Source organism: Chaetodon trifascialis, chromosome 4 (genome assembly GCF_039877785.1).
Source record: "Chaetodon trifascialis isolate fChaTrf1 chromosome 4, fChaTrf1.hap1, whole genome shotgun sequence".
Taxonomy (NCBI): domain Eukaryota; kingdom Metazoa; phylum Chordata; class Actinopteri; order Chaetodontiformes; family Chaetodontidae; genus Chaetodon; species Chaetodon trifascialis.
This window is the reverse complement of record NC_092059.1, coordinates 5,607,507-5,635,491: the sequence shown is the minus strand read 5'-3', so window position 1 is coordinate 5,635,491 and position 27,985 is coordinate 5,607,507. Positions and strand designations below refer to the sequence as shown.

General features: G+C 44.4%; 1 protein-coding gene across 6 annotated transcripts; it reads left to right on the top strand.

The window, feature by feature from the left end:
- Positions 1 to 31: 31 nt before the first annotated feature.
- clocka (clock circadian regulator a) lies at positions 32 to 27,979 on the top strand. Of its 6 annotated transcripts, none has more exons than XM_070960110.1 (23): positions 32 to 144; positions 6,273 to 6,359; positions 14,356 to 14,577; positions 14,681 to 14,772; positions 15,052 to 15,111; positions 15,358 to 15,506; positions 15,602 to 15,693; positions 15,798 to 15,887; positions 15,998 to 16,118; positions 16,249 to 16,362; positions 16,448 to 16,566; positions 17,198 to 17,280; positions 18,250 to 18,356; positions 18,470 to 18,617; positions 18,764 to 18,839; positions 18,926 to 19,070; positions 19,210 to 19,310; positions 19,398 to 19,553; positions 19,940 to 20,098; positions 20,265 to 20,474; positions 20,596 to 20,783; positions 21,002 to 21,257; positions 21,594 to 27,979. In XM_070960110.1, the coding sequence occupies exons 4-23, from the start codon at positions 14,753 to 14,755 to the stop codon at positions 21,942 to 21,944; spliced, it is 2,745 nt and encodes a 914-aa protein (XP_070816211.1). In that variant the 5' UTR covers positions 32 to 144; positions 6,273 to 6,359; positions 14,356 to 14,577; positions 14,681 to 14,752; the 3' UTR covers positions 21,945 to 27,979. The 6 variants fall into 6 exon arrangements, with proteins under 6 accessions (XP_070816211.1, XP_070816212.1, XP_070816208.1 ...); XM_070960111.1 differs by having other exon boundaries at positions 19,395 to 19,553; positions 20,623 to 20,783; XM_070960107.1 differs by having other exon boundaries at positions 19,395 to 19,553.
- Positions 27,980 to 27,985: the final 6 nt, after the last annotated feature.

Below are 27,985 nucleotides of genomic sequence, written 5' to 3'. Positions count from 1 at the left end.
AGACCTGTGTGATCTGGACTGTGGTGGTAGGCCCTTTTGGCTCCAGTTCCAACTCCAGTCAGCCTGCCTCAGCCCTGCGCAGTCAACCGTCAGCAGCGCCACTGGGTGCAGGGATATCCCGATGAAAGGGGGAGACTGCTCGGGGTAAGTGTGACATCTCTACCGGTGAACTCCGCTCCGTGTTTATGTCGCGTATATGTGCAGCCTCTGCGTGTACCGTTAGTACACGTTAAACCGCCAACGGAACAGTTGTGCTTCGGCTTGTTTGGTGACAGAGACTGGCCAAAGGCCCGGTGACCCACATTCTTATCTAATGCTGCATGTTAGCTAGCTAGCTCCGGCTAAAAGTGGGTTGACATACATTCAGTACATTGTTGCGGACGAGTTGAATGCTCGCTGCATTATATTATAAAGTCGCTAGCCGGCGGGAAACGCCGGTTGTCTCATTTGTCACGGATTTAGGAGCCTTGGCGGCGTGTGTCATATGTCGCAGTAAGTGTGGTAAACTACAAAGCTGTTGTTTTGTTGCTGTAATTGACGTTAGCAAGTAAGCTAGGTGGCGTTAGCCTTCTAGCAATCACTGCCCGGCTTGCCGGCCGGCTTCACCGGCAGCGGGGGGATAAGACCGATAGATGCGGTGTCACTTCGAGGCACACTTCAGCTCAGGTGACTTAACGCAACTGGCAACCGTACACATCTCACCGGCACAGTCTTTTCCACATTTACTGCCTATTTTGACGTGTATGCCTGTCTTTCTTTTTCCGGTGTTCATAGATGTGTGGCAGCTGCGTTTCTCTCCGCTCTCGTTTTCGCACGTATCTGCTCCGCTGCTCATTCAACAGATATGAAATTGATCACATACTCGCTTCGTCTATTCATTTGCTGTCCTGCCCGTCAGGCTCGTCCACAACCGCCTTTTCTGAGAGGCGATTTGGACCCGGTTCGTAAGATGTTAACAGGGCAGGAAGTAGATGATTTGTTGTACGGTCAGGTAATGGGTTCAAAGAAGCTGAACATGCATATGAAATGAAGGGGGGAGAGTAATGGCTGCTTCGCGTTAGGAAGAACTTTCACTTTGCTCTCTAAAAATGTTTTCAGATTAAACTGCGGAGGAAAGATCCTTTGTATTTACAATTATGGAGCGTTCTTCACAGCAATGAATTGAGACATATGAGATAAGATAAGACTTTATTGATCCCACACCGGGCAAATAAAGTCGCTGCAGCCAGCAAGTATTACAAAGAGCAAAAACAGTGGCATCGAAAGGTCAGGATAAAAAAAAAAGTATACAGATGATAAAAAAAGGTATACAGGACAATGGAATAGAAAATCAACTATGTATATATGTATGTGTCATATGTTGTTTTGCACTTGAGAAAATACTGTTGCATAGAAAGGACATTGGACATCTGTACAGTTTATAAAAATACTGTTGCTAATATACGTGTCCATGTTGAATGTCTGAGTCATGTTCATGTTGTTTTAAAGCTTGGATGACGACTTAGACTTGATGTTTTTCTAATTCAGCCTAACCGCAGACGTGAACTTTATTCACTCAAACCAGGGAATAATGTCTCTCAGTCTGACTTGTTGATATACGTTTGAACACTGTTTAAAATACCCTAAAAGTACACGTGAAGCAGTCTGTGATTCGATACGGTTGATTCAGACTGCAAAATGATGTGATGTGATACTGCACGTAATGCAATTATATAATGAAGTTATGTTTAATGGACCTACATACATCATCTACTGCAGTGAGTGTGTGGTGTCTGAGCGAATGTTGAAATGGTTTCTTTAGCTTTAAAGACTATGATAGCACACTTTTTGAGTTTCATTTGAGGATAGTCGAGCTGGTTTAGCAGTATTTAAACCAGAAGTCTGAATACTCCGAGCCAGCTTATACTGCAGTCTGATTTGATGAAGAGTGATTAGACTTGTTCCAATGTCTTATTTCTATGAGCTTAAAGTCTAGAAGAAATTCTTTTACAGTGTTAAATGATTTTTAAAACGTATTGCCAATTCCCAGGTGACTGTAAAGATGAAAAGCAATCAAAATCAGAGCGTCACCTTCAAGAGAGGTTAATTAATAATATCTCACAGGCGTGTTTACGCACAATGGCGATTTACTGATAAAGTGTGACTACACAGAGTTGTTTGGGGCTGTTAGTGGGTTTCTGTCGCCGGTGCAGGTGAGGAGAGGCGAGTCCATGCTTTCCCTGCTTTGGCACATTACTGCTGCCCAGTCTCTATTGTGTTTCATTGTTGGCTTGGCGTCTTTCACACATCCCTACATGTTTATCAAGTTTTACAAGTTGCTCCAAGCTTGCTGTAAAACCTAAAGTGCCTGTCCATTGACACTTTATATGTGTTTTGTGTAGTATATGCTGCAGTTCTGGAAGAATAGTGGGTAATCTTGGCAGCACAGCACTGGTAAGTTTGTTTTTCTTTAACCAGGGGAGGGGTTGTGACTGACAACACCGTCAGAAGGGGGGGGCACACACGCAGATTACATTATTATGTGCTACGCCTAATAATGTAATTACGACACGCCTGTCATATGAGGCTTTGTGTGCCTGTGATGTGATGTTCTCCGGCTTTGGGCTAATGCAGGCAGCTTGAATCATTCAGTGGACTAATAGAAAGTGGTGGCACTGTCGGTGCTGTATGGTTGATGCTGATAGCCAGCAGATTTGAACAGTCCTTGCTGATTAGAGACCTGTTAATGAGTACTGAAGTTTGGACAATTGCAGCAGGCTGTATTGCAGACTCCGTGTTTTGCCTCTGCAGTTGCGGTGGAGTAAGTGTAGTCAGCAAGGCCTTGGGCTCAGTGCAGTGGCTTTACATGAGATCTGTACATTCACTGGCACAAGGAGGACTCCTGTAGCGTCATTACCTCGGGGTTATCTTCATACTGCTATCAGTGAGAACTTCACATGCTACAGCAACCAAAGTGGTGCACAATTCAAGCACCAGAGCACAAACCTCGAGGCAGTTTTTGCGAACATATATAATTAATTAGTTGGGGTCGACCGTGTGTTTGCAGTAGTCTGTCGGACCTGATACCAGCTTAAAGCCTTGACTGGGCTTTGGCATTGCCCTTGCCTGAGGTGACCCTGACTTTGACGTCATCTGGAGTTTTCTGCAGTTTAAAGCCTGTTACTTATCACCTGAAAAGGTAAAAGCAGAGGTTTTTTAACCTGTATGAACACCTGACTGATGAGGTTGTTACTGAAAGCAGGCTTTGAGAAGTCCGCTCTCTTAACACTGACACTCTTTACTTCTGCCTTCGTCTTGTTGTGTGAAATATACGCTGAAATGACTCAGGTCAAGGAGGCCCAGTGCTTCAGTCTTTTCTTTGTGTTGAACACCAGATTGACTACATTTAGCCTTTCCGTTCTCCTTAATGTTATTGCCTGCAGATTCAGGAGACAGCATGTGACTTTGTCATGACAGCCGTGTAATATGCTGACTTCATGAGTAGAGCCTTGTTATGGCTACAGACTGCTGTTTCCAGCTGCAGCAGATAATGTGGTGCTGCCGGTATTTGGTCTGAAATTTGTGCAACACACAGAGTAATTAATGCTGTTTGTTGAGACGTACTGCCTGTTGAAATGAATGATTGCTTTTGTTGAAGCAGGCTGCTTTGCTGCTTGATTTTCACCGCAGTTGCAGAAGTTAAAATGATCCAATGAAGTACAATGTGGTTGTATTTACCCAAAAGAGCTCTGATAGCTCACCACATCAGAGCCCATTTGTTACAGACTTGACCTGAAACACACCTCCAGATCGACTGACACCAGGAACTACGCTGACCTCGTTCACTGCAATGAGGAAATATGTCATCCAGTGCAACTTTATGGCCCTTTCGTGTGGTTTGAATGTGTTTTCAGACAACAACAGAGTTTTATGGCACAAGCTTTGTTGAACTGTAATAACACAAGTGTTATCTACACACATAACACACAATAGAAATGTAATTTTCTACCCCAATTAATCAACATCAAAAGTTCTTATGAAGACAAGGCAACAGAAAGTAAGAAGTATGTTTTTTATGAAGTCATTTTGTCAATAAATACACAGTCAAGAGATTAATGATCAGTTCTGCTGTTTCCCTGTGCTGTTTGACTTCTTTGAGCTCCAAAAAGAGGACATCCACTGACAGCAGCATCAGCTGCAGAGAAATCCTTTTGCCTCGCAGGATTGTTTCCGTCAGATTGAGCTTTCTCTGAGAGCTGAGAGGATTCTTCCTCTCCAAGACGCAAATCGGATTCACAGACTTTGTCAGCAATTATTTCTTTTGGCTTTATCACCACAAATATCATCAAAATAATGTTCCGTTACTTGACAAATGACACGTCTGTGGAGTTTGTCTCCGTATGCGCAAGGGTGATACGGTAATGCTAGCTGATGAGGTGAGGTGGGAGATGTTTGATGTTGAACTTTTAAGCTAGTTAAATGGGTTACTGATCTAACAGATAATAAGACACGCACAAACTCTGGCTTTTAACTCAAAACCAGACACAACAAGTGTGTCAGTCAGACTCTAGTCTGCCTCATAAGTGTATTGTCTTCTTTGTATTACATTATTATCACCATTTAAGTGCACAGAATATGTGTCACCTTTAAATATACATGAGAGAGCAAAAATGAGACTTGCTCAGCGTTTTTCCGAGAGTCACAGCTTTTTGTAAAAGTGGAAAAACTTTGACCTACATGTAGATCAGGGGCAATTGAAAACTGCCTTAGAATGACTATCTGAATTTGCTCTGATCAAGTAGAAATGGGTCAAGTCTGTTGGGTTTTCCCTAAAAAGTGACGGTGGGGGCAGAGATGCATCCGTATGATCTGTCGCATCAGTTTCGTTGTTGATAGCTCCTCAGTACTTGCATTAGGCATTAGCACATTAATTTGACTGTTCTGACTGAAGCAAAAGATGTGACGTGTGAATTCACACTTCTTACACTGATGACACAAAGTAGCCTTACAGTAAAATGTAGAGGGTTTAAAGGTAGTGAGAAGGATTAAATGGTATCCAGTGGTGAAGTTGCAGAGTACAAATGCAGTTTGATATCATGGTGTACCGAAGTGTAATAAAGGTGCATTATCGCCACCAACTGTTGCTCTCAGGTCACATCAGAACGTGGTAAGCGGTCGCATTGCCAAAAATGGGTGATCTCGTGAGCCAGCTTGATTGCTATATTGCGCTGCCCGCCCTGTAACAGAGACATTTTCTGATATGAATTCTGGGCAGCGTCTGCTGAATCAGGTCTGGACGTTGCCCACAGTTTCCTTTTCACACATTTGGCTCTTTTGTCCTTGTCAGATGTGTTCTCACTTACTGGAAATACGTTTGGTTTGGGTGAGGGGTGGAGGTGGCGGTGGGGTGGAGGAAGGACTCCTCTGTCATGATGACTGATATCAATACTACATGCATTTGGATGTATCTGCAATATCAGCGAAAGAGTGGAAAGCAATATACAGGAAAGCTGAAAAGAGTACAAGTACAGGATAGCAGCGCATGCACTGTGAATGACAGTGTGTACATACGCATTAAGGGATCGCTCCCACAGTGGAAACGCTCTTGCCAAATCTCTGCTGGTGAGCAAATGTCTACTGTTGCTCTGTATATCCTGTCATATCGCCCAACCCTAATTGCAACCAGCTGAAAACCCCTCACCTCACCCTCTCCTACAGTAGCTGCTAGAAACCCCCAAAAATGTGCCAGTTTTTGGTTTGTCTGTTCTGGGCTACCATAGAAATATGGCGGTGGAAGATGGTGGACTCTGCGGAAGAGCACCCGCTCACTGTGTAGATATAAAGAGCTCGTTCTGAGGAAAACACAATGATTCTTACTTCTAGGTGATTTTACGCAGATGAAAACACAATGATGAATATTATCCTCCGTTTCTGTCAGTAGAACCCTCTAAATGCTCCTCACTGGACCTTTAAATGAAACTGTCTGGAAGCGGAGCCCCTTTTCAGCTGATGAGCAGGGGCTCGGGTTGTGAATGAAGAGACGTGTGTGTGTGTGTGTGTGTGTGTGTGTGTGTGTGTGTGTGTGTGTGTGTGTGTGTGTGTGTGTGTGTGTGTGTGTGTGTGTGTGTGTGTGTGTGTGTGTGTGTGTGTGTGTTCAGAGCTGCTCTCTTATTACTGCAGTGCTGTGGGAGGCTCACGATGACCCAGATGTTTTAGTTCTGATTCAGTAATGTGAGTTTCTCAGCTCAAAGCCGCTCATTTGTAAATGTGGCTTTTCTCTCTCCGCTCAACAGGTGAAGAATTCAGACGAGACGTGACTCCAGCGCCATCCGTCATGAGGTGAAACGGTTACTCAATTAACCATCACTCGAAGACAAACGGTAAGACATCTTGGCCTTCTCTTACTGGATGTTGAACTCGGTTGTGGCAGTGGACTGTGTCAGGCTCAGATCAGGAAATGGACAGCCTCGGTTAATTAAGTCTCGCCAGGACCGGAGCTGAGACATTATTCATCCATGTTTCAGTGATGTTCTGTTTTTGATCTGCAGTCTGTCGTCAGTTCTCCTGAATGTAATGCATATGGAATGGAAATGGTGTTGACTGAGTCGCCAAAGCATTTCAGATCATTTTCCCTTGATAATGTGCAGCTATAAAACTTCTGAAAAGTGCTATCCTTTGACTGCATCTGCTCATACTCTTGATTATCTTATTGCTGTGCGTGTATGCCAGCTGTTTGTGTGTCTGTGCTCGCCTGTTTGATAATGTCAAAGTCTGTCTTTGACATAAACAAACATCTCTCATTCATAGTCTTGGCCTGGGTGTTAAACATGCCTTGTATTAACCGGTTATATGTTTAATAATACCCAACTAGGCTTAAACTGTGGATTAAACTCCATAACATTAACATTAATGATAATGGTTACCTTGTGTTAGTGTAGTCACCCACAGACTGAAACCTCATCAGAGACGAGAATTCAAAAACAAAAAGTGTGTTTGAGGGAGTGTATTGAAGGATTACATGATATATTTGTTGTGTAACAATATATACATACATGATAGGATTATTGAGAATGACATAGGTTAATGACAGAGATTAAAGATGATATATTTGGGTTTCAGGAAAGGGGCGAAGATCACGCGGGACATGACGTTAGGTGTAATCCAGGGCACACGTAAGCCAGTTTAGGTACGCAAAGACGAGATGACGATCACATTTATACAACATATTTATCCCAAGTGTGATGGAAGTTATGATCTCTCATTTCTTCTTCGTCTCCTTTGATTTTCTCTGCGAGCTGCGAGTGAATGAGAAAACACACTGATAGTCTTTCATAAACGATATATATCTGTATGATATTTATAATAATGATATCTATTCCTGCCGCTCTCCTCACTGTTCTCCTTTAGTTTCAATTCTCCTGATTTCTTTCCCTCCACATGATGAAATATCAAAATCTGCCCGTTATTAAAACAATGATCACCACTCTTTGCGTTTTTTAAATAGCGTACTTGTTCTACATATTCGTCAGTTGTGTGTAAACAGAGGCAGACAAGAAGACACACACACGCACACACGTTATTTTGCCTTTGGCGTAAAGGAAAGCAGTTTGTAGTTTGTTGTCCAGCCATATTTATAAAAGCAGCGTAGCTCCAAAGCTGTCTTTTACGACCGTCTCCTTATAACATTCAGAGCTTCACTTTCTAGTCTCTCCTGACAGATTTGAACGCTTCAGAGAAAAATGTTGTGTGTAAGAATGCTGTAACCTTTTGTGTGCCTTTATTGGCAGTATGCCTCTTTTTGTACATACCAGAGCAGCGTAGAAAATATTCCAGAAATCCCCAAGTAGGCAGCGTGAAAAGCATTGAAATATTTTTCAAACAAGATGCTTAATACGGATGCAGCTAACGCTTATTTTCATTATTAGTCGATAATAAAAATGAAATGTGTGCAAAAAGTTAAGAAGAAGTTAAAGTGATCAAATCACAGTCATCAATCATCACAGTTTCTCAGAGCCCAGGAATCGTCTTAAAGACGGTTTGTTTGACCGACCGTCAAACACTGACACAGTTTATGATGATAGATAAGATATTCAAATTACAATGCAGACAAAAGCAGCAAATCCTCACGCATGAGAAGCTGAACTAGTAATGGATAAATCATTAATCGGTTATTAAAACAGTTTCCAGTCAATCGACTAATTGATTCATTGTTTCAGCAATAAAACCAGCAGCATCAAATAAAAGCATGGACTTCAGTGCGTGTCTAAATGGTGCTTTGTGAGGTTATCGGATCTTCTATCAGTTGTTTGCGAATTCTGCATGATGAATCATGTTTAATTTAAGGTGGTGCTGTGGCGGGCAGACTATGGAAGAGCTCGCTTTATCTGAGATTAACTGCAGTCAATAAAGTGTGATTTTGGCCCAGACAAAGTAGGCTGGGTGTGCCTTGACACTTTAATCTGTGGAGTATAATATAATGCGGTGCAAAGTCTTCTGGAAAAGGACAAGGCCGTATGCTCACACAGAGCAAAGTCAAGTGAAGGCATCAGTTTTTTACATTTATAGCACGTCAACTTGTTTAGAGCGCTGCTGCTGTGAACTGTGGGAACTAACCTCTTTATTGAGTGGTCGGCTGGTTAGCATAATTAGCATTTATATGCCAGATTAAGTGCAGGCGGTCAGATGCCGGTCATATATTTTGCTCAGAGATTGTGATCTTACAGGGCTGTAGGTCTGCAGTCAGTCTTGATTGCTTCTCTTCTGCTGCCAGTCGTCCTTCTGAACTCCGGTGACCCACTTGGCATCGGTATGAGGCCCCTGGCTGGGTTCTTGCTCTGCTGGGACAGGAGGCCAGCAGCAGTGGAGGGGCCCCTGCCAACCACTGCTGCTTGCCTCTCGAACATTCCAGTCTGTGGGCTGTGGAGAGAAAATGCAAAACAAAGAGTCTTTTTGTGCTGCTGGGCCTGTGGATGTGTGCGCATTGAGTGGAAACACAGCTGGCTGCCCGGCGTCGAGGGTTTGCTTGGTACAACTGAGCAGCAGTATGGTGGGCAGTGTTGACAAGCTTGCGCTGTGAATTTTAGTGCACGCAGGCCAGATGACAATGACATTATTAAAACCATCCTCGGCTGCATCTCGCGTCCCAGCCGTGAGGAAACATGTACGCCTGCAAACTGAGGGAATCTACTGCTGTGCGGATGCCACCAGGATGTGCAGGCCTTGATGCTGCCTCAGACAGGATGTGTGACTGACTAAATCATTCGTTGATGTGTTTCTGTTGATTTGTCTGACCTCCTTGGCTGTGAGTCTGCTGCTTGCCGGCTGTTCATAACTGCATAACATTATCCTAGATATGTCTTAACGCTTGGAACAGGATGAGAAGGAGCACCCCCTGCTCCTTTATGTGCTCTTAACCAAAGACGGTATAAATACTGGATGGAGCATTCAGGTCTGAAAGGTGACGTCAGTGCGGTGGCGCCTTAAACCTGCGTCTGTTTTTCTAATGGCCAGCAGGGGGCAACTCCACTGGTTGCACAAAGAAATCTGATTGTATGTAAGCTTATGAGAAAATGACACTGCTTCTCACTTGATTTATTACCTCAGTGAACAGTTTCCTAATTTAAGGTTTAAGGTCTCAATCTCTAGTTTCAAGTCTCCGGTATAGTATTTTGTAAATCATGTCTGAGTTAGTGTAAAACAGATGATAATGCAGGGTTTGCTGCAGCGTGGCTACCTTGTGACTGACAGATCAGATCCAATCAGATTAGAGGTGTATCTAGATCAGCTCCACTCTCGTCCAATTATGGTCACTTCTGGCTCCAAAAAAACAAACATGGTGACCGAAGGCTGACATCGCGGTGACTACGTCCACTATTTATTATACAGTCTGTGCTCCTAACCCAAATACCAAGTCTGTTTTGTTGTACACTGCACAGTATGCAGAGTGAAGTCTACCAGCACCAGTGACTTTTAACTCTTAAACTGCTGACTGGTAATTTAATTCTCCCTAGAAATCTTGTAAAAGCTGCGGTCTCTGTGGTGACACCTGTGGTCTTTGAGGCTTCACAAATCCCCCTGCTTTCGCATGTCAGGATGTTATGTAGATGATGAAGAAAACACAAGGGTTGCTGTGACACCGGAGCTTACCTAGCCATGTGATACAAGACCGACCAGACAGTCCTGTCTGCAGACGGGGTTTAAAGGTCCAGAAAAATGTCCTGTTTTGAACATATCCGATAATTTGAGGTATTTTAGGGGCGGCAGTCAGTCCAGTTGGTTGATGACTGTTTTGATGAAGCTCCATTCAGATTTTTTTTTCCATGCACTGCAAGTGATACAGGGCTTTGTACTGGGAAAATCCCATGATTTTCTTCCCACTAACATGGAAGACCTTGTGAATGCCTGAAAGAGCATTCAGGTTGACTGAACAGGTACTTGATTCGTGAGCTCTGTCTGCAACTCGCACAGTCTGTCAGCAAGACCAGAAGGTCACAAAAAATCTGATGCACTGCCACTTTTATGGGCTTTCAACTGTGACGTGTACACAGATAAATACATGTAACTTGTTTTTAGCTATAATAGCAGCATGGCACTCTGGGCCACCTCTTTGGTTTAAAATGCCTTGAAAACTATTGGATGGATTCCCATGAAACGTGGTACAAACATTCATGGTCTCCAGAGGTTCAACTGTAAAAATCCCCTGACTTTTGGTTTAGTGCCTTCAGCAGAGCAAAGCTTGGCTTGGTTTTATTGTGTCTGAAACAGGATGCATCCTTTTATTTGAATGTTAAGGAGCTGTGACCTGCCTGTGCGTGCAGATCTGTGCTCCAGACTTTGCATATCAACAAGTAGTTCCTGTCCTCATTAGAGCGGTTGTCTAATACGCTGTGATATTTCCCTGTTTGGTGGAGCATTAAAGTACAAAATCCCCTGGGGAATATTGATTACAGTCTTAGTTTACATTTGGATTTTCATCACTGGGTACATTTAATATGTCACCTATTATCTCAGTTTCTGAGCTTCCTGCTTCATAAGAGCAATGCATTTTCTCCTTCATTCTCTGCAGTTTGCTCTGCCCCCTAATTTAATAGTAGAGCACTCTCTCTGATAGAGAGAGTCTGCTTTATAATACAATAAGGATGGGAGGGATCGCTTGTGATTGGGTTCCTCTGAATGATGTAGAACGATGGCAGCAGCGTGAAAGAACAACGCGGCGATGTTGACATGACGCGTGTTCGTGCAGTGCTGCACGGGTCGACCTGTCACAGTGTTTTACATCCCCAGACTTAACACTCTCGTCAGTCTAATGATCCTCAGCGTATGATGGAAGGAGTATGAGCCGTGGAGGAATTCAGCCAGGCTATTTTCTCTCTGCACGGCGAGGCCGGTTGCTATGGTGTTGCCCATTGGCACCGTTGCTGTGCTGGCATCTGAACGCGGGGTGTGGCGGGGTGCGTGACGAGCGGCGCCATAGATCCACTTCAGAGTGACTCATATCCTCAGAGCTCTGCTGCCCTACATCTGAGTGTGCATGCACACACCCACACACGCACATACACTCTCTCTCAGCAGACGTTCAACAGTGCTGTGTGAGCACTGGAAAAATTATGATAAAAGAGTGTTTTCGGTCCGTGACTTGATGCGTTTCAGAGTGAAAAATACTTCTGCCCGTGCGCGGCGTGCTAATTCGAATGCTTGTCCACGGGGTTGACATGACTAAAAACTGATAATTAGCTGTTGTAAATTCAACACCTCGACACGTCTGCAACGCTTTTTTCCTTGACGTCTGTTCCCGGTGAGGCTTAGAGAACACCGGGACGCTTCGGCATATCATGTGATTAAATAAGAGGAAATACGATACGCAGGCGGCGCGATTCCCCGCTCACACCTTTTGTGAAGGTACTTGCTGTGTAAAATGCTCGGCTTTTGGAGGATTTGGGTTGACAGGGAGTGCAGTGTTATTGGTAAGAACAGGAAGGTGTTGCCTGTGGAGCTGTGATTAAGTTAGATCGGAGGAGGAGGAAAGTAGGTCATTGGGCCAGCAGGTCAGTGAAGCACAGATGACATCACAGTTATACAACCTCTGCTCTCCCGCTTACACAACGCTCGCTCTGCTGCAGCTACTGCTGCTGATGCACTAGTGTCAGTGGTTAACGTTTTCCTTCCTCCATGGATTTTGCTTCATATCACTTGTTTTTTTTGGTCATCTTCTGGCACCCAGTGTTTCTTTTTGCCTTTTTTTCAGTCACTCATAGCTAGCCGACTGCTTTCAGTATGCTGTGCAGCAGACATGTTATTCAGTAGATACTTAGGGTGTATATAAAGCTCTTTATTACAACTTTCCTTTCCTTTTGAGATGTACTTGGCTGCGTGTGCCGACAAAACAGTAATCTTTGGTCAGGCAGACATTCTGCAGCTTTTTTGTGTCACACACACAGCGAGCAGAGAAATAACAGTGCATGGCTGAAAGTCATCGGGGCATGATGAAGCCTACTCCTCCTCGCACTGTCATTTTTTCCCTTGCGTGTCTTAACATGAATGAGTAAATACTCACAGTGCTGACTTCCTTTCCTTGTTTTGATGTGCACGGCACAGTTAATTTAAGCAAGTGAGTGGGGGTGTCCCTCACACATACACTGAGTGGCTGAATCTCAGTCAATTGTTCATAATAAATTTAACTTCACATGAAATCCTCAAAGTCTGTTTTTATGTATTTTATTGTACTTTTATGACCTTTATGTAGACAGTGATACTGTTTTCTTGAAAACCTCTTAGTGCTTCTAAAATTGGATCAGTGGTGTTTGGTGCTATTGAAATATATATTTAAAAAACCTCGAAAAACAAAGCAGAAAATCACAATCAGATCAAGTAACAGAGCTCGGTTTGGCATTTTGGGGACTTGACTTGAAATGAATGTGTGATTATGCCAGTGATATCAGTAAGTGCAGGTGTGTTTTGTGATGTTTGGCTTAACCAAATGGTGCTCACAATAACACACCTTGATTTAACTCTTCTGTTTGCTAATATGACTTTAATATATTTGCATGGTGCGAATGGAAATGTCATCTCTGCCGTGATAGGTGGAGAGCAACACTGAAGGGCCATTATGGTGAGAAAACCTCCAATGCAGGTTCTGACCATAATTGGTTCCTGAAACAAATGGGTCAAATATTTAGGCTAGAGACCCAGCGGGCCTTCTTGTTTTAATTTGGTCATCTATTGTAGGCCCACCTGCGTAAGGAGAGTAGTATGAAGAATACGCCGGCTGTCAGTGATAGGCTCAATCTATGACTGTAGATATTTTTGTTTTTTTGGCTGACTTGATTCAAGATAGTTGCTTCCATATATCTACGTTTAGGGTATCAACATTAAAAGCCTCTCTTCCTCCCAAAATGTTGTAGACTTTTGGATAATGGTGTGAGTCATTTTAAGGGGGCTATCAAGGAAAAGCTCACTCTTCTACCAACCTGTCCCTTTGCTGCCAACTGTTCACATCAAATCAAACTATTTCCATGGCAAACATTATTATGGTTCCCTAATAGTTCTTAGAAAATTGAAAGCCTTTTGTCTTCAACCTCACACACATTAATCCCCCATACTGAACTCTGGTAGCCAAACCAGGCCTCTTTGTTCTGTTTTGGTGCAGCCATCAGCTCAAGTTAGATAACTTGACAGACTGACTGATTGTGGCTTGTGCCATTTTGGGATGTAGCTACAAACCCACAGCCCGACTGCGGCAAGCAAAGGTCGGTCACAGTGCATGAGGGGATAGCTGTCCATCTGGAGTCATAGGGGATAAAAACATGTCCCATACTGTCTCCTGAATAGACTGCCCACACAGCTTTATATGTGTGGCAGTGAGTGTCATTAATCACATGTTATGCGTGCATGTTTTCTCCTTTGGCGACCTCACTTTGGTATGCTGCACTCTACCCTTCATCTGCAGAGCTGATGGACATACTGATTATAAATTTTATTGCGCCTTTAGTACCTGCCAGAAATACAACGTTTATGGAAAAATAACATGGACACCATTTTGAAAACTAATGGCGATAAGAGTCTACAGCCATGCTAGCAGCTGTGTGAAGCTGTAAGCTGCTAAATGCTAACATACTCACAGCAGTAATGCTAACATGCTGATGTTTGCCATGTTCACCATCTTGCTTTAGCATGCTAGCATGCTGGAGCTGAGAGTGATGGGATTTCACTCTTAATTAAAGTGGTGGAAGGACATTTTCGCTGTAGCCCTGTAACCCAGCAGGGTTTTAGTGAGATGATATTTTGCTTCGATCTTGCCGTGTGGACAGATTGATAAAACTCCAATGTGAGATACTGAACTTCACTAATGACGACGTGTGTCTTTCTGACCTCTTACAGACTCAGATGTCGCTGCCATGTGCTACACTTACACCCGAAGCAGACGAAAAGCTCTGAGAGACCTCCCGTCAACTTTCTGCCCTCCGATTGAGGAAACTTTCAGCGACTCTCCTCCAAGACTCGCAGAGCCTCTCCATCATCACAGTGTGTCCACCCAGACCCTGCCTTCCTCCAGCAGCACCCTCCTCATCCTCTCACGGGACTGGCTGTACTGTCAGTAAGGTAAGATTCAGTTTTACCATCTGATTTGATTCTGTTTGTGATCAGCGGGATGTGATGAAGCTGTTCAAAGTTGTCATTTTGTGTGTGTTTTTTTTCTTCAAAGGTTCATTCACAAATGTCTACCTCACGATTAAAAGGCCCCTCTCCGACACTGCGACCCTGAACAGGATACAAAATGACCTCGAGCATTGACCGGTGAGTCAAACATTGTAGTTACCTGCAGATTTAAACACCCTTTTTTCTTTGATCAAAAGATGGATTCTCCACCCATCAATCAGCTAACTAGTTCAGCACGAGATAAAAGTCACTTTGTGGATACAGTGTCTAAGTTCTGTTCAGTTTTATTCTTTCCTGCTTTTATCTCAACATTGAAAAATAGTAATATGAAGAACTCTTATCAAAGTGTTCATGAAAGATAATTAGAGAATGGATATTAGAGGGTCTTCTTCAGCTGTTGGTTCGTCTGCTCTGCAGGGACGATGGCAGTATCTTTGATGGGTTAATGGAAGAAGATGAAAAGGACAAAGCAAAACGGTGAAATCCCTGTGGCCTGTGTTCAGATCAAGACATTCAGTGTTATTAACATCCACATTATAATGACTTCATACATAGATCCACCGCCTGACCTACTGTAAATCTTAAAGGTCTTCATCTGACTGTTGCATGTTGTCCCATCGTCATCACAGTAATGCTGCCTAGCTAATGTAGCTTTAGCCAATAGCCAAACTGCTGTATGTTACCAAGAGGAAGAAGTGCATCACACTGTATCTAAACCCACAGCGTGTCCCGTAACAAGTCCGAGAAGAAACGCAGAGACCAGTTCAATGTCCTCATCAAGGAGCTGGGCACCATGTTGCCGGGCAACACCCGCAAGATGGACAAGTCCACTATTTTGCAGAAGAGCATCGACTTTCTGCGCAAACACAAGGGTGAGGAGCTGTCACGGCCGCCGGCTCGTCCGTTTGTCATAAAGATTGAGAGAGCTGCGGGTCACGGTCTTCATGTGTTGTGTCTCCTTTATCAGAAATCGCTGCTCAGTCAGAGTCAACTGAGATCAGGCAAGACTGGAAGCCTCCTTTTCTTAGTAATGAAGAGTTCACTCAGCTGATGTTGGAGGTGAGCTCAGAGCACTGCTAAACCTGGAGTGCACAGTCTTTACATGGTCTTTCTTTTTTGGATACTTTTTGGATACTATTAAGAGTATATTTTGTCTCTGTCAGGCATTAGATGGATTTTTCCTGGCAATTATGACAGACGGGAATATAATCTATGTCTCCGAGAGTGTGACGTCTCTACTAGAACACTTACCTGTGAGTATAATGTGAATTGATGATAATATGGAGTCAGTTTTTATAGCAGTGCCCACATTAACTGTCCACCTGTTTACGCATGAGCATTAACGATACTTGATGTGTTTCAGTCTGATCTTGTGGATCAGAACCTGTTGAACTTCCTGCCCACGGGGGAGCATTCGGATGTGTACAAGGCTCTGTCCTCTCATATCATGGAAGGGGAGACGCTGATGCCCGAATATCTGAAAAGTAAGTTAAATGTTTTATTTGTATGTTAGCATTTATCTTATTATGTGATAATGTGTTTTTGTAGTATATTCACAAATCTGAGGTGTCTTCCTAAATCCTTATTCTTTAATGCTCTGATCTTTTCTTCCAGCAAAAGATCAGCTAGAGTTCTGTTGCCACATGCTCCGAGGGACGATCGACCCCAAAGAGCCCCCTGTGTACGAATATGTCAAGTTCATAGGAAACTTCAAGTCCCTGAATAATGGTGAGTGAGGCTGCTGCGCACAAACCATCTGAGCGTGGAGTTTTTTCCTGGCTGTAAACTTTTCCCTTGTTTTGCTCGTCACCAGTGCCTAACTGTACCCGGAACGGTTTTGAAGGAGTGATCCAGCGATCGCTTCACTCTGCCTTTGAAGACAGAGTGTGTCTCATAGCAACTGTGAGGCTTGCCAAACCGCAGTTTATCAAGGTACGAATCATCAGCCGTCCTTCCGCTTTCTCACTTCTCCTTTTATCTGGTTGACACACATTCGGTTTCAAGCCTGGGTGTTTGGAAAAAGGTAGTTTTAATTAGGACAGAACTCGACAGTAACGGCTGCCCAGTCACCCCAGTCGAACACGTTTGGGCTCCTGTCAACCGTTACGTGCAGTCCCCTGTTGCCGCTGTTGCCAACCATTTTCCTTTGTATAAAAACTCTTTATCTCTTTTTCTCCTCCCCACTGTGCAAAATCTTCCACCCCGCTGAGTTGAAGAGCTGCTGTTGATTTTATTTAGTCTGTTGGAAATTGGGCGTGTGGAATAAAATCAAACACAGACCCATCAGCCTCATGAAATGACACAGAAGACCGTGCTAAAACTGAGAGAGCTGAAACTGAGTGAAAGAGAAACAGAAACTTCACCAAAACTTGTGAGGCAAAGCAGCGCTGGACAAACAGGAGATCATGAAAAGCTTGTGGCACAACACAGCAGCATGCGCAGAATAAGAACGCTGAAATCTGACTCACCTTGTTTCCTGCATGTTCAGCTCAACAATGGCTCAGAGTATTTAGCGTTTAGTGAATGAGAAATAATTCTGTGCTTCCACCTCTGTCCTTCACAGGAGATGTGCACTGTAGAAGAGCCGAACGAGGAATTCACCTCCAGACATAGTTTAGAGTGGAAGTTTCTCTTCTTGGACCACAGGTGCGCTCCTCATATCAATGTGTTTTTCATCATGGAAAAATACATTTTTGGCATTGCTGATGTTCTGTCACACCTAACCTGTTTGGTTCAAATTCAGTCACACTTCAGTGCAAACTAAACTAGGCTGAGACGAGCAGGAAAGGACACAAAATGCCTCCTTTTTTTTAGTCCTTTTCTACCTCTTCATCACTGTTTGTGAAGTACAAAGTCCAGGTTCAGTCTTGACTAATAGTGATCATAGGTAGCCATGTCTCTGTGACTCCAGAGAAGATAAATAAACATATGAAGGCCTGTTAAGTCCTGCATAACCTGCAGTCAGTCACCAGAATGAGCTTGTCTCCACATGATGATGCAGAATGACATCACCAAATCGGTCCAATCAGTGAGTTACCTGTCAGTCTGTATGACTGCATGTCCTCCTGAACTGGACTAGAAATCAACAGTGTCTTTTTTTCCCCTTGGTCTGGACCAAATGAACTGATCCACAGGTGTGAAAGCAGCCTAACTGATGGTTAATGAATGAAGACACACTGCAGCTGGTAGAAATTTCTTAAAACCAACCAATGTCTCAGGGTCTGATTGCCTAGTTTGACGACACAGTTTTGCAATGATGAAAAGGCCATTGAGACTAGTTGAAGGTTCCTCTGTGAACTCTGATAATTAAATGATGGTGTGTGATGAAATATTCACAGAAGTATTTAAACCTGCTGTGTGGCAAACCAGTCGTAGCTTGTTGATGGAAAATGCATCACTACTGGTGCACCAGCATGAGAATAACACCGCGAAATACAGCGACACACATCTGGCGGTGATCGGCCGAATCAGCATTGTGTAAACCTGTTTGGCAAGAATGTAACGGACGTTCATTTATGTGTAAATCCCCCAAACTGCAGGTTAAACAGGAGAAAAGGTGTGCAGAGATCCATCAATGACTCAGCTCAATAACATTCTCTGTTTTTTTTATTTTAGAGCTCCACCCATTATAGGTTACCTCCCATTTGAGGTCCTGGGTACGTCAGGATATGACTACTACCACGTAGACGACCTGGAGACACTGGCCAAGTGCCACGAACACTGTGAGTAAATCTCCCTCAGATCCATTAATGAGAGCTGATCTACGATTGTCGGCCTCTTTTTGAGCTTCCAAACAGCGACTGTCAGTCAGCTCTGCCTCCTTGTGTGTCCGTAGTAATGCAATATGGCAAAGGAAAGTCCTGCTACTACAGATTCCTCACCAAAGGCCAGCAGTGGATTTGGCTTCAGACCCACTACTACATCACCTACCACCAGTGGAACTCCAGACCGGAGTTTATTGTCTGCACACACACGGTTGTAAGGTACACGGAACACTTACCAGACGATATTTGCATTTGTGGATACAAGGATAGAAGAACACATCTGCCTCACATCTGTCACTTCAAGCACAACTTTCTCCATATATATAAGTGTGTTTCATTCTTATTATTCCATCTTTGCACTACAGTTATGCTGAAGTAAGAGCAGAACAGCGCAGAGAGCTTGGAATTGAAGAATCGCAACCAGAGATCCCAGCAGACAAGGTGAGTCCTGGGATGGATCAGTGATGTGTGACCATTCTTTGTTCTGAGACCCAGAGCTGACACTGACTTTCCCCTTCACCCCACAGCAGTCCCAGGATTCAGGCTCCGAGTCCCAGCTGAACACATCCAGCCTGAAGGAGGCTCTCGAGCGATTCAACCACAGCCGGACACCCTCGGCTTCGTCTCGCAGCTCGCGCAAATCCTCACACACCGCTGTGTCGGACCCAGCCTGTAAGCACCATCAACAAACAGCTGCTCATTATCGAGCTGTGTGACGCCCCAGCAGGGTTGTCCTTCTGTGAAGGAGGCTGTTTTATATTAAGTGGTCTTCTTTTTTAATCTGAGCATCATGTTTGCATTGACCTCGCAGCATCACAGATGAAGCTTCAGGGTGACAGGAGCACACCAGGTCGCCAGTCTGTCTCTGCTGTGGAGATGACATCACAACGAAGATCGTCCATCAGCAGCCAGGTCGGTGAAGGGACAAGAACGGAGTCTGTGCAAGAGATTCGATTTACTTTTTCCTCATTTCTTTTCTTTGTCTGTATTTATCAGCAGTCGATGAGCTCCCAAAATACAGCACAGAACATGGCACCATCCATGGTTTCACAACCACAGCAGCTGCAGCAGCAGCAGCAGCAGCAGCAACAGCAGCAGCAGCAACAGCCACAGCCACAGCCTCAACAGCAACAGCAAGTTCAGACCAGCAGCCAAGTACGATATTTCTCTCATGTGTTTATACGCGTTTATATCACAGCTTATATAAACATTATCACTGAAAAGGACAGACATCACAGCATATGTAAGAAACATCATTAACAACACAAACCGGTGCTGAGATTAGTGCTCTGGAATTAGCTCATAGTTGCAACCCAAGTGTGATTAAAAGAATCTCAAATAAAATGTATAATTAAGTTTTTTTTTTAAATCTCAGTGAGGATTATGCTTTCTGTGTGCCACTCGCTGTTCCGGGCCGGTTATGACGGCAGCCTGCCCTGTTTCAATCACTCGTCTCATTCTACACCTAATACAGAAGTTCTCATATGAACCACGTCAGCTGGCATTTGCCTTCCTGTCCTCATGTCATTGCTCTTCGACAGTCAATGGTGCAGTTCTGCAGCCAGCTGGAAGCCATGCAGAGCCTGAAAGAGCAGCTGGAGCAGAGGACCAAGACGATCGAGGCTAACATTCAGCGGCAGCAGGATGAGCTGCGTCAGATCCAGGAGGAGCTGCAGAGGGTGCAGGGACAGAGCCTGCAGGTGAGGCCGAGCAGCTGCTCAGGAATGTGTGGCAAATGGTGAACATGCAGCCAGATAACAGCAGAGATATCACTGCTTTGCTTGTTATTGTTTTCTCTATTTACTGTGTGGATGGGTGTTTTTGCTGCCATAGCTTCAGAGTCAGGATCTGTGCTGTGTGCTTCAGATGTTCTTGCAGAAAGGAGCCGGAGGACTAAATCTCAGCTCTGTTCAGATGGCCCAAGGGAACGCTGTGCAGCAGGGGGGAACGCTCAGCATGCAGGGCCAGGTGGTGTCTGCTGGGCCTCTACAGAACAGCATACAGCAACAACACGCTGTCCAGCCCCAGTCCCAGCAACAAACACTCCTCCGGGAGCAGAGCACAGCCCTCTCACAGGTCAGGCAAACGAAATGATTCTCCTTTCCCCCGTTCATTAAACGCGTCCAACGCAGCCACTCACTAATTCTATACATTCCAGTATGCTATAGACAACTTACTGTGATTCTGTGTATTTCAGCCTCAGCTGTCGTCTCTCACTCTGCAGCCTCAACAAAATCCGCTGCCTGCATCTCTCTACAACACAATGATGATCCCTCAGCAAAGCTCGACAAACGTGGTCCAGATTGCCACTACCCTGGCTCAGAATACCGGAGCCAACACTCCTGCTGTGGCTACATTTGCACAGGACCGTGCAGCTCAGATTAGGTTTGCATCCTCATTTACAAACTCACTTTGGTGCCATGGCTACGTTTTATTCCTCCACACAAAGTGAATTGTTATTAAGGAGTGTAAGTTTTGCACCACATGCTGCTCACCGTCTTCATTTGATGTAGTACAAGTGTATCTACGACGCAGTTCCATGTGTGCAATAGTGAATTGACTTTATTTCCATGCTTGTTTTGCCCACTTCCTGTCTCTGGCAGGTTTCCTGCTGGTCCTCAGCTGCTCACCAAGCTCGTAACAGGACAGATGGCATGCGGGGCAGTCATGGTCCCCACAACCATGTTTATGGGCCAAGTAGTGACGGCCTTTGCTCCTCAGCAGGGCCAGACCCAGACCATCAGCATTTCCCAGCAACAGCAGCAGCAGGAGCAGCAGCAGGTTCAGCAGCAGTCACAGGTCACAGCCATGCAGCCAGGGCAGGCACCGCTGGCCCAGCAGCAAACACAGTTCCTACAGGTAACACGCAGGAGGAAGTGAATGTTTAGGCTGTGCTAGGCAACCTTTGGTCCGGCTCTAAGTGATGATTGGTGTCAATTCAAGTGGCCTTATTTGATGAAGATAATGTTTGCCTCTCGGTATCAGAGCACTCTGCATTTATAGCCACAGTGAGCTTGTTTTTGCCACCCAGCTGCTGTGAGAGAAGAAGTGGTGTGATTGCGAACCTCCAGAATTTCAAATGTCCAGACCAAAATGTTGTCTAGTGCAGTTTGACGTGAGTAAAATCCATCCCTACATGGCAAAACAAGTTCATTTCCTTCCTAAGATCGAGCTAAACTAATTTTTTCACTGAAGGCTCCTCGGCTTCTTCATGGAAACCAGTCCACCCAGTTGATCCTGCAGGCGGCGTTCCCTCTGCAGCAGCAGGGCACCTTCACCGCCGCAACCCAACAGCAGCAACAGCAGTTACAACAACAACAGCAACAACAACAGCAGCAGCAGAAGCAGCTACAACATCAACATCAACAACAGCAGAAGCAATTACAACAACAACAGCAGAAGCAGTTACAACAACAACAGCAGCAGCAACAACAGCAGTTACAACATCAACAACAACAACAGCAGAAGCAGTTACCACAGCAGAAACAGCAACTGGCCCCTCACAGGGCGGATAGCTTGTCTGACCGCTCTGCAGCGCAGCCGTAGTAGCTGGTCAGTGCCAATCAGACGCGGAGTGAGCCAGACCAGGCGTGGGTGTACTTGTGATGGAGGTCTAAAGAGGAGTTCTGCTGAAAATGCTGCACTGAGGCCATGCCTCAGAGGCTGAGACGTGATTGGACGGGCAGGCTGTGGCTTCCCTCCCCTCACAAGAATCTTTTGCTGTTTGCACTTAACTCCTGAGCACAGAGTGCTGCAGAGGAGCCAGGACGGGGCCCGCTGTGGCTCTGGCTGTGGGCTTTGGCTCTGGGTCAAGCCTTTTCTCCAAGAAAACAGGGAGCCACAATCCCTGTGACAGACCCCCCCCCCCCACACCCCTCCCCTGGCCCTTTCCCTGTGTGTTTAGCGTGTGCGTATGTGTGTGTGCGCCTGTGTGTGTGCGCTCTAGTCACCCCCGCAGGATTACTTTATGCAGAGCTCTCCAGTTCACGCAGTGGAGCTTCTATCGAGCTTCAAGGACGTCCTGCAGAGCAGCCAGAGGCTCGTTTGTTTTGGATGTTTTCTCCTATTCTTGTTTTTCATGTGAAAATAATTATGGGTCAGAAAATATTTTTAAGAATGTGGTGTAGATTGAACTTTTACTGTACAGAACATGTGTAATATATAATGTAAATATAATGAAAAAGAAAGAACTAATATTTTATATGATGCATGAAATGAAATGCGTAGTCTGTTATTTGCAGCTTTGAATATGCTTTTTTTCTAGTACTCAGAAAAAAAGATCTTAAAGTGCTCAGTGGCTGATATTTTCACAGACTTCCTTTCTCTATGGGACGCGTTTGTGTGTCTGCACAGCAGACGACGCTGCTTGCTGTGTCACAGTTTGTTTAATCCTTGACCCACATTTTCACGGAATTTCCTAAAAATCGTCAAATTGATAGAGAAGTGTTTTGAAGTATTTTTAAGCTTTTTAAGATGTGTTTAAATCCACACACTGAAGAGCTTGAGTCAAATATTGTGAATGAAGACGACCAAGGTTAAGCTAAATGTATGAAACAGTGAGATTTGAACGTAATCCTATTTTCATTTCTCTATTTTTGGCACTTCTGCTGAGATCTTTCCATAAATGCCTGTATGGTACCTTTATTCAATCTACAAATATTTATGTCCTCTTATTAAAATATACTGACATTTTAAAAATCATTCCTGCTAACTGTGGCTAAAATCTTGGACTAAGCCTGAGTGGAATGATTTGCGTTAGCATCGGGCTAATCAAATGATTTCCTTGTTGGCAGTGTCATCATCCATCCGGTCTTGAGCCACTTATCTGGGTCAGCAGGGTTAGACGAGCAGCCCAGGCGTCCTTCTCTCAAGTGTCGTCCTCCAGCTCTTCCTGGGGGACTTCCAGCTGGTCCTGTGCGAGCTGTAATAGTACAAATCACCTGAACCAGCTCTGGGCGGAGCCGTGGCTCGGCTCAGGCCTCCGCTCATGTCTCTGAAATACTCACACAGGTGGAATAGAGGCCAGCAGAGCGCTCGTTAGACTCCCATCTGAAGCCCTGTTCCTGCATCTTATCACCTTTTAAGGTGATATCGTCTGCAAACAGTTGCCTGACAAGTCTAATATTATCTCATTTAGCTACTGGTCTCCACCAACTGCCAAAGGACATATCTGTCTCTTTAGCTGCGAAAGGCTCAACTATGTTCACCAGCAAGTTGTTAACTTGGAGAGCTTTTCCTTTGGAAACAGCTGCCAGCTGCAGCAGACACCGCTCTGAGAGCAGTGAGAGTGAGCCAAAGCAATGAGCGAACAGGTGCATGGAGAGCTCCTGAGTTAGGTGATGTTTCTCAGTGGGTTCGTCACTGTGAGCGACGCCTGTCTCATACAAATACAACCCTGATTCAAAAAGGAGTTGGGACACAGTGTGAAACAAAGCAGAATGTGAACTCAGCTCATCTGAAAACAGTACAAAGCTCACCAGCTTCACTGATTTTTGTTAAAATCTGCTTATTCTGAATCTGATGCAGCAGCATGTTTCAAATGAGTTGGGACAGGAGCAACAACGGACTGGGAAAGATGTGGAACGCTCCAAAAACACCTGTTTGGATCATTCCACAGGTAATCAGGCTCATTGGTCACAGGTGATAGCATCATGATCCTGGAAAGGCTCAGTCGTTCACAAGCCAGGATGGAGCGAGGTTCACCGCTTTGTGAACACATGATTTCATAAAACCATTGTCAGTGAACACAGTTTGTTTGCAAATGATTGAATTCTGGTTTTATTTACATTTTACACCAGAATCCCATTTTTTTTATAGCAGCCTTACAACTAAAAATCAGACTGATCATGAGGCCAAATCCACATAAGTGCACGTGGATGGTCTTTGCAGTTCATTCATGCTCCGTTGGAGCCGCATGCTTTGATGAGCCTGTTCAAAGTTGGAAAACACCTTCCTTATTTTGGTACCTACTAAAAACGGGGACAACCACTGAGTCTGTTGAGTGAAGGACCCTGCTGTCAGTCTCACGGTGCCCCCACACAATCTGGTCCAGCAGGCATGCCCGGCAGCCTCCTCGCCGTCTGATGGAGCTCACTGTCAGATGGTATCAGGCGGACAGCTCAGCCTATCCTTCACGTGTGTGAGGTGACGCTGCGTCTGCTGAAACGCATATTCAGTGTTCGACCTTTGGCTCAAGGTGTCTGGTGACGCCATGTGCACCTGGTAATGTTTGGACATGGCGTTCATTGTGGGGAAACCCAGTTTGGAACAGACGTCCAGTTACTTGAGTTTATATAAGTCTGCTTTTTCCTCCGCGTCGCTTTGAATTCTTACGTTTTACAAAGGGATCCTAGCTTGTCACATACAGAGCGATATGTGTCATTATACGTCTTGTTTTGTCAGTTTGAAGCACTGAAAGAGTTAAACAATTCATCCACGGTGCAAAATGTGAGTGATGCGCCACAGGAGTCGTGCTTGCTGTAAGCCTGGCCTTGAGTAGCAGTGGACAAACGCTAATAATAACTCACTCTGTGCTTTGGGATAGTGGAGCCGTGAGTTGGCGCAGAGCCTTTCTAACAGGTAGCAGTGACTCAGTTTGGGTTTGTCAGGGGAGAATTAAAGCATCACGCGTGACAGCTGCTGTTTCGACGTTGACGAGCCCTTAAGCCCGGCTCAGTTTGTGTGTTTGAACATGCAGAAAACTGGTTTCCATCACATCCTCTAGCCTTAATGACTTCTTTGGCATTATGATGCTTCAGTTGAAAAGCTTCAGATGTTTGGGACTGTCACTTCATCATGGGATTGCTCCCATTGTGTATTTCTAATTTCTAATCAGTCATTTCAGAGCATTTTTAATGTGCATCGTGTTTTTGTAAGTGGTTCTCATGTTGCCTTTGCTGACTGAAGTTGTCATTCATTCATTTCAACTGCTGGTTTTCTGATTTATCGACACATACTAAATAAATAAGTTTGGACTGTCTCCTTGACTCGGAGACAAACAGAAACACTCTCCTGCCAACACAAAATGTTGTTAAATGAACAATAATTTTCACAAAGTCCAAATCGCACTGCAGGAGTCGAATCAGCTGTTTCTAAAATGAAGCTGTTCATGGATCTTTGCAGCTGTTTTCTATTTTTGAACCAACAGTAATGAACAGTTACTACCATCGATGCTGAATGAGTGAGTGTGCTGCAAACATTAGTGCTGTAACATGTTAGCTTCACCCCGTGGCAGCACAGGTTGTGCTGATCATGCATTTAATTAAAGGTGAAAGTCTGTGTGATGATGCGTTTGACTTGAAGTTAACTGTGAGCGACTAGAAAAATGTTGCTCAGAGAAATAAAATATTAACGATAATAATCCACATTTAGTTTTCCTCAAAATTGACATATTGGGCCTACTAGCATCAAAAAATGACGTCCTGTCACTGATACATGGTTGATCCATCCAGGCATGTTTGGTTTTGGTTTTTTTAAAGTAAATCCTGCAAAAAAATGTTGAAATAAAATCGACATCTGGGCCATTTTTTCCCTGAGATTTCAGACCAGCGAAAAAAATAAAAAACCCACATCACCCTCCCCCCTTTTTCTGACCCCACCTGAGTCCCTGAAACCTGCTTCCTCCTCTGTGTTGTCCCTTAAAGACCTTTCTCTTCTGTAACATCCGTTGTGGTGCTGCAGCACATATCAACATTTAACACAGCAGTTCTCTGCTGAACCAACCCGTGGTCCTGTGCTGCGTGCAAGCGGCGCAGTACGCCAACAAGAATGTACTGAAAATCGTCAACGAGACGAGTGGCCGAGGGAGACTTTGCACAATGTACGATAAAGACATGCAGTAAATAAGAGAAGTTCATTATTTTTGTATTGCCGGAATCGACCTCATGAAGCTGTACGTACACGACATCAAACACGGGAACCTTTAAGTGTGAGAAATCAAGGCAGGTGAAGGATGTAAGCCAACTGTGACACACGCAGACTGTTGAACTTATTTCCCCCAGAAAGAGCTGGTTATGGTTATGCAAGGACTTCGTTTAAGGGTTGTTTTCAATCTTTACCCGCCAGTCAAATTGTTTTCCTCCATGCTGGAAGCACAGGGTTCCTAAAGGACATGAAGTCCCCAAAACACGAGGGAAAATGCTGTGTAATCCAAAGAGAGGGAACCCCCAGAAGGCGAGCCCTGAATGAAAGGACACAGTGCATTGTGTTAAATGTTGTGTAGTTCTGATGTACACACTAGAAGCTCTGAATGTCTATCAGTGTTCTCAGTTTTCAGTTCATGTTTGTGTGCCGTTGATGTTTGGCTCATGAAATTTACTGCTGCGGTTCCCTGAGCGGCCGAGCCGACCCAAAACACGCCTGCTGAAGGGTTACTCCACGCTGAATCGGTGAGGTCAGAGCAGGTGCTGGGCTCCTCACAGGTGAGGGTCTAACACCTGCTGTGACGTCACCGGTTCAGGTGTGGCCTGAAGCGCGAGGCGCTCCGCACAGACATCGTTTCAAATGTTTGGCGCCACTTTCCAACGAATGAGTCGTAACTAATGGCTTTATGCATGCTTAGCACGTCATTTAATAATGCTTTATATCTTTTTATATATTCATAAGAACAACCTTTAGTTTGCCGGGCTGTGAAAACTCCCTCTGGCTGGTTAAACCGTTTGACTGCTTATTCCTAAAAACAAAAGATTTCAGGCACCGAAATCTGTAAAAACAACTGCTTCATGCTTCCAGTGCAGACTTGATGAAAACATTTTAGAAAAGACTTCTTCTCACGTGTTATCGTATTGTTCAAAGGGTGAACACACAGAGGAATCTGGAACAACCTGCCACCGATGATTTATCTTATTTATCTTTAACAGAGCTGCAACCAATTCACTGCTCATTAATCTGACAAGTATTTTCTCTTGTCATTAACCGGTCTGTTAAATACCTTCAGGTAAAAAAAAAACCCTAAAATATTTCATCAGAAAAGCAGCAAAGTCTCATATTGGACAGCTTGAATTGACAAATGTTTGATGTTTTGCTTGATGATTAATTCAATCATCAAAATAGGTTCTGACTATTTTTATGGATTGAATAGTTGTTTAATCATATCATTCTTGTTTTTTAAATGAAGCATGAACAGAGCCATTAGTTGCAGCTTGTATCTCTTTGTTAATGACACCTTGTTAGAAAGTGGTGCTGAACGTCAGGTTCTGCCTCCGTCCTTCAGTGCAGATTTCGCCCTGAACTGTTCACCTGCTCAGTTTCTGTCCTCCCGCTGAGGCTCCAGGATGGAGGATTCATTCTGCTCTCTTCGCATCCACTACCGCCCCCTGCTGTCCAGACCCAGTTCTGGAAATAATCTTCCATCAAGCGTCATTAGAAATGATGTGAGGTGGCACTGAAACAATCCCATCATGCATTGGATTTCACGCTGACAGCTCTTTCCACAGGTGCGTGCCTGCCGCCTTGCATTTATTTCTTGAGCCAAACCGTTCATACATTTAAACATAACCTCTGAAGGCAAATGTATCGACCGTTTGCTCCCCTTCGATTTGAAATAAACCTGTACTGAAACGTCTCTGGTGTTCTGTGGAGTCAGTCAG

What these genes read in the sequence shown, in the direction of transcription:
- clocka (XM_070960107.1), top strand. Translation starts at nt 14,753, where the DNA reads ATGACCTCGAGCATTGACCG. An exon ending in TTTCTCTTCTTGGACCACAG is followed by an intron (nt 17,281 to 18,249) that starts GTGCGCTCCTCA and finishes TTTTTATTTTAG; the next exon opens with AGCTCCACCCATTATAGGTT. An exon ending in CAGAGATCCCAGCAGACAAG is followed by an intron (nt 18,840 to 18,925) that starts GTGAGTCCTGGG and finishes TTCACCCCACAG; the next exon opens with CAGTCCCAGGATTCAGGCTC.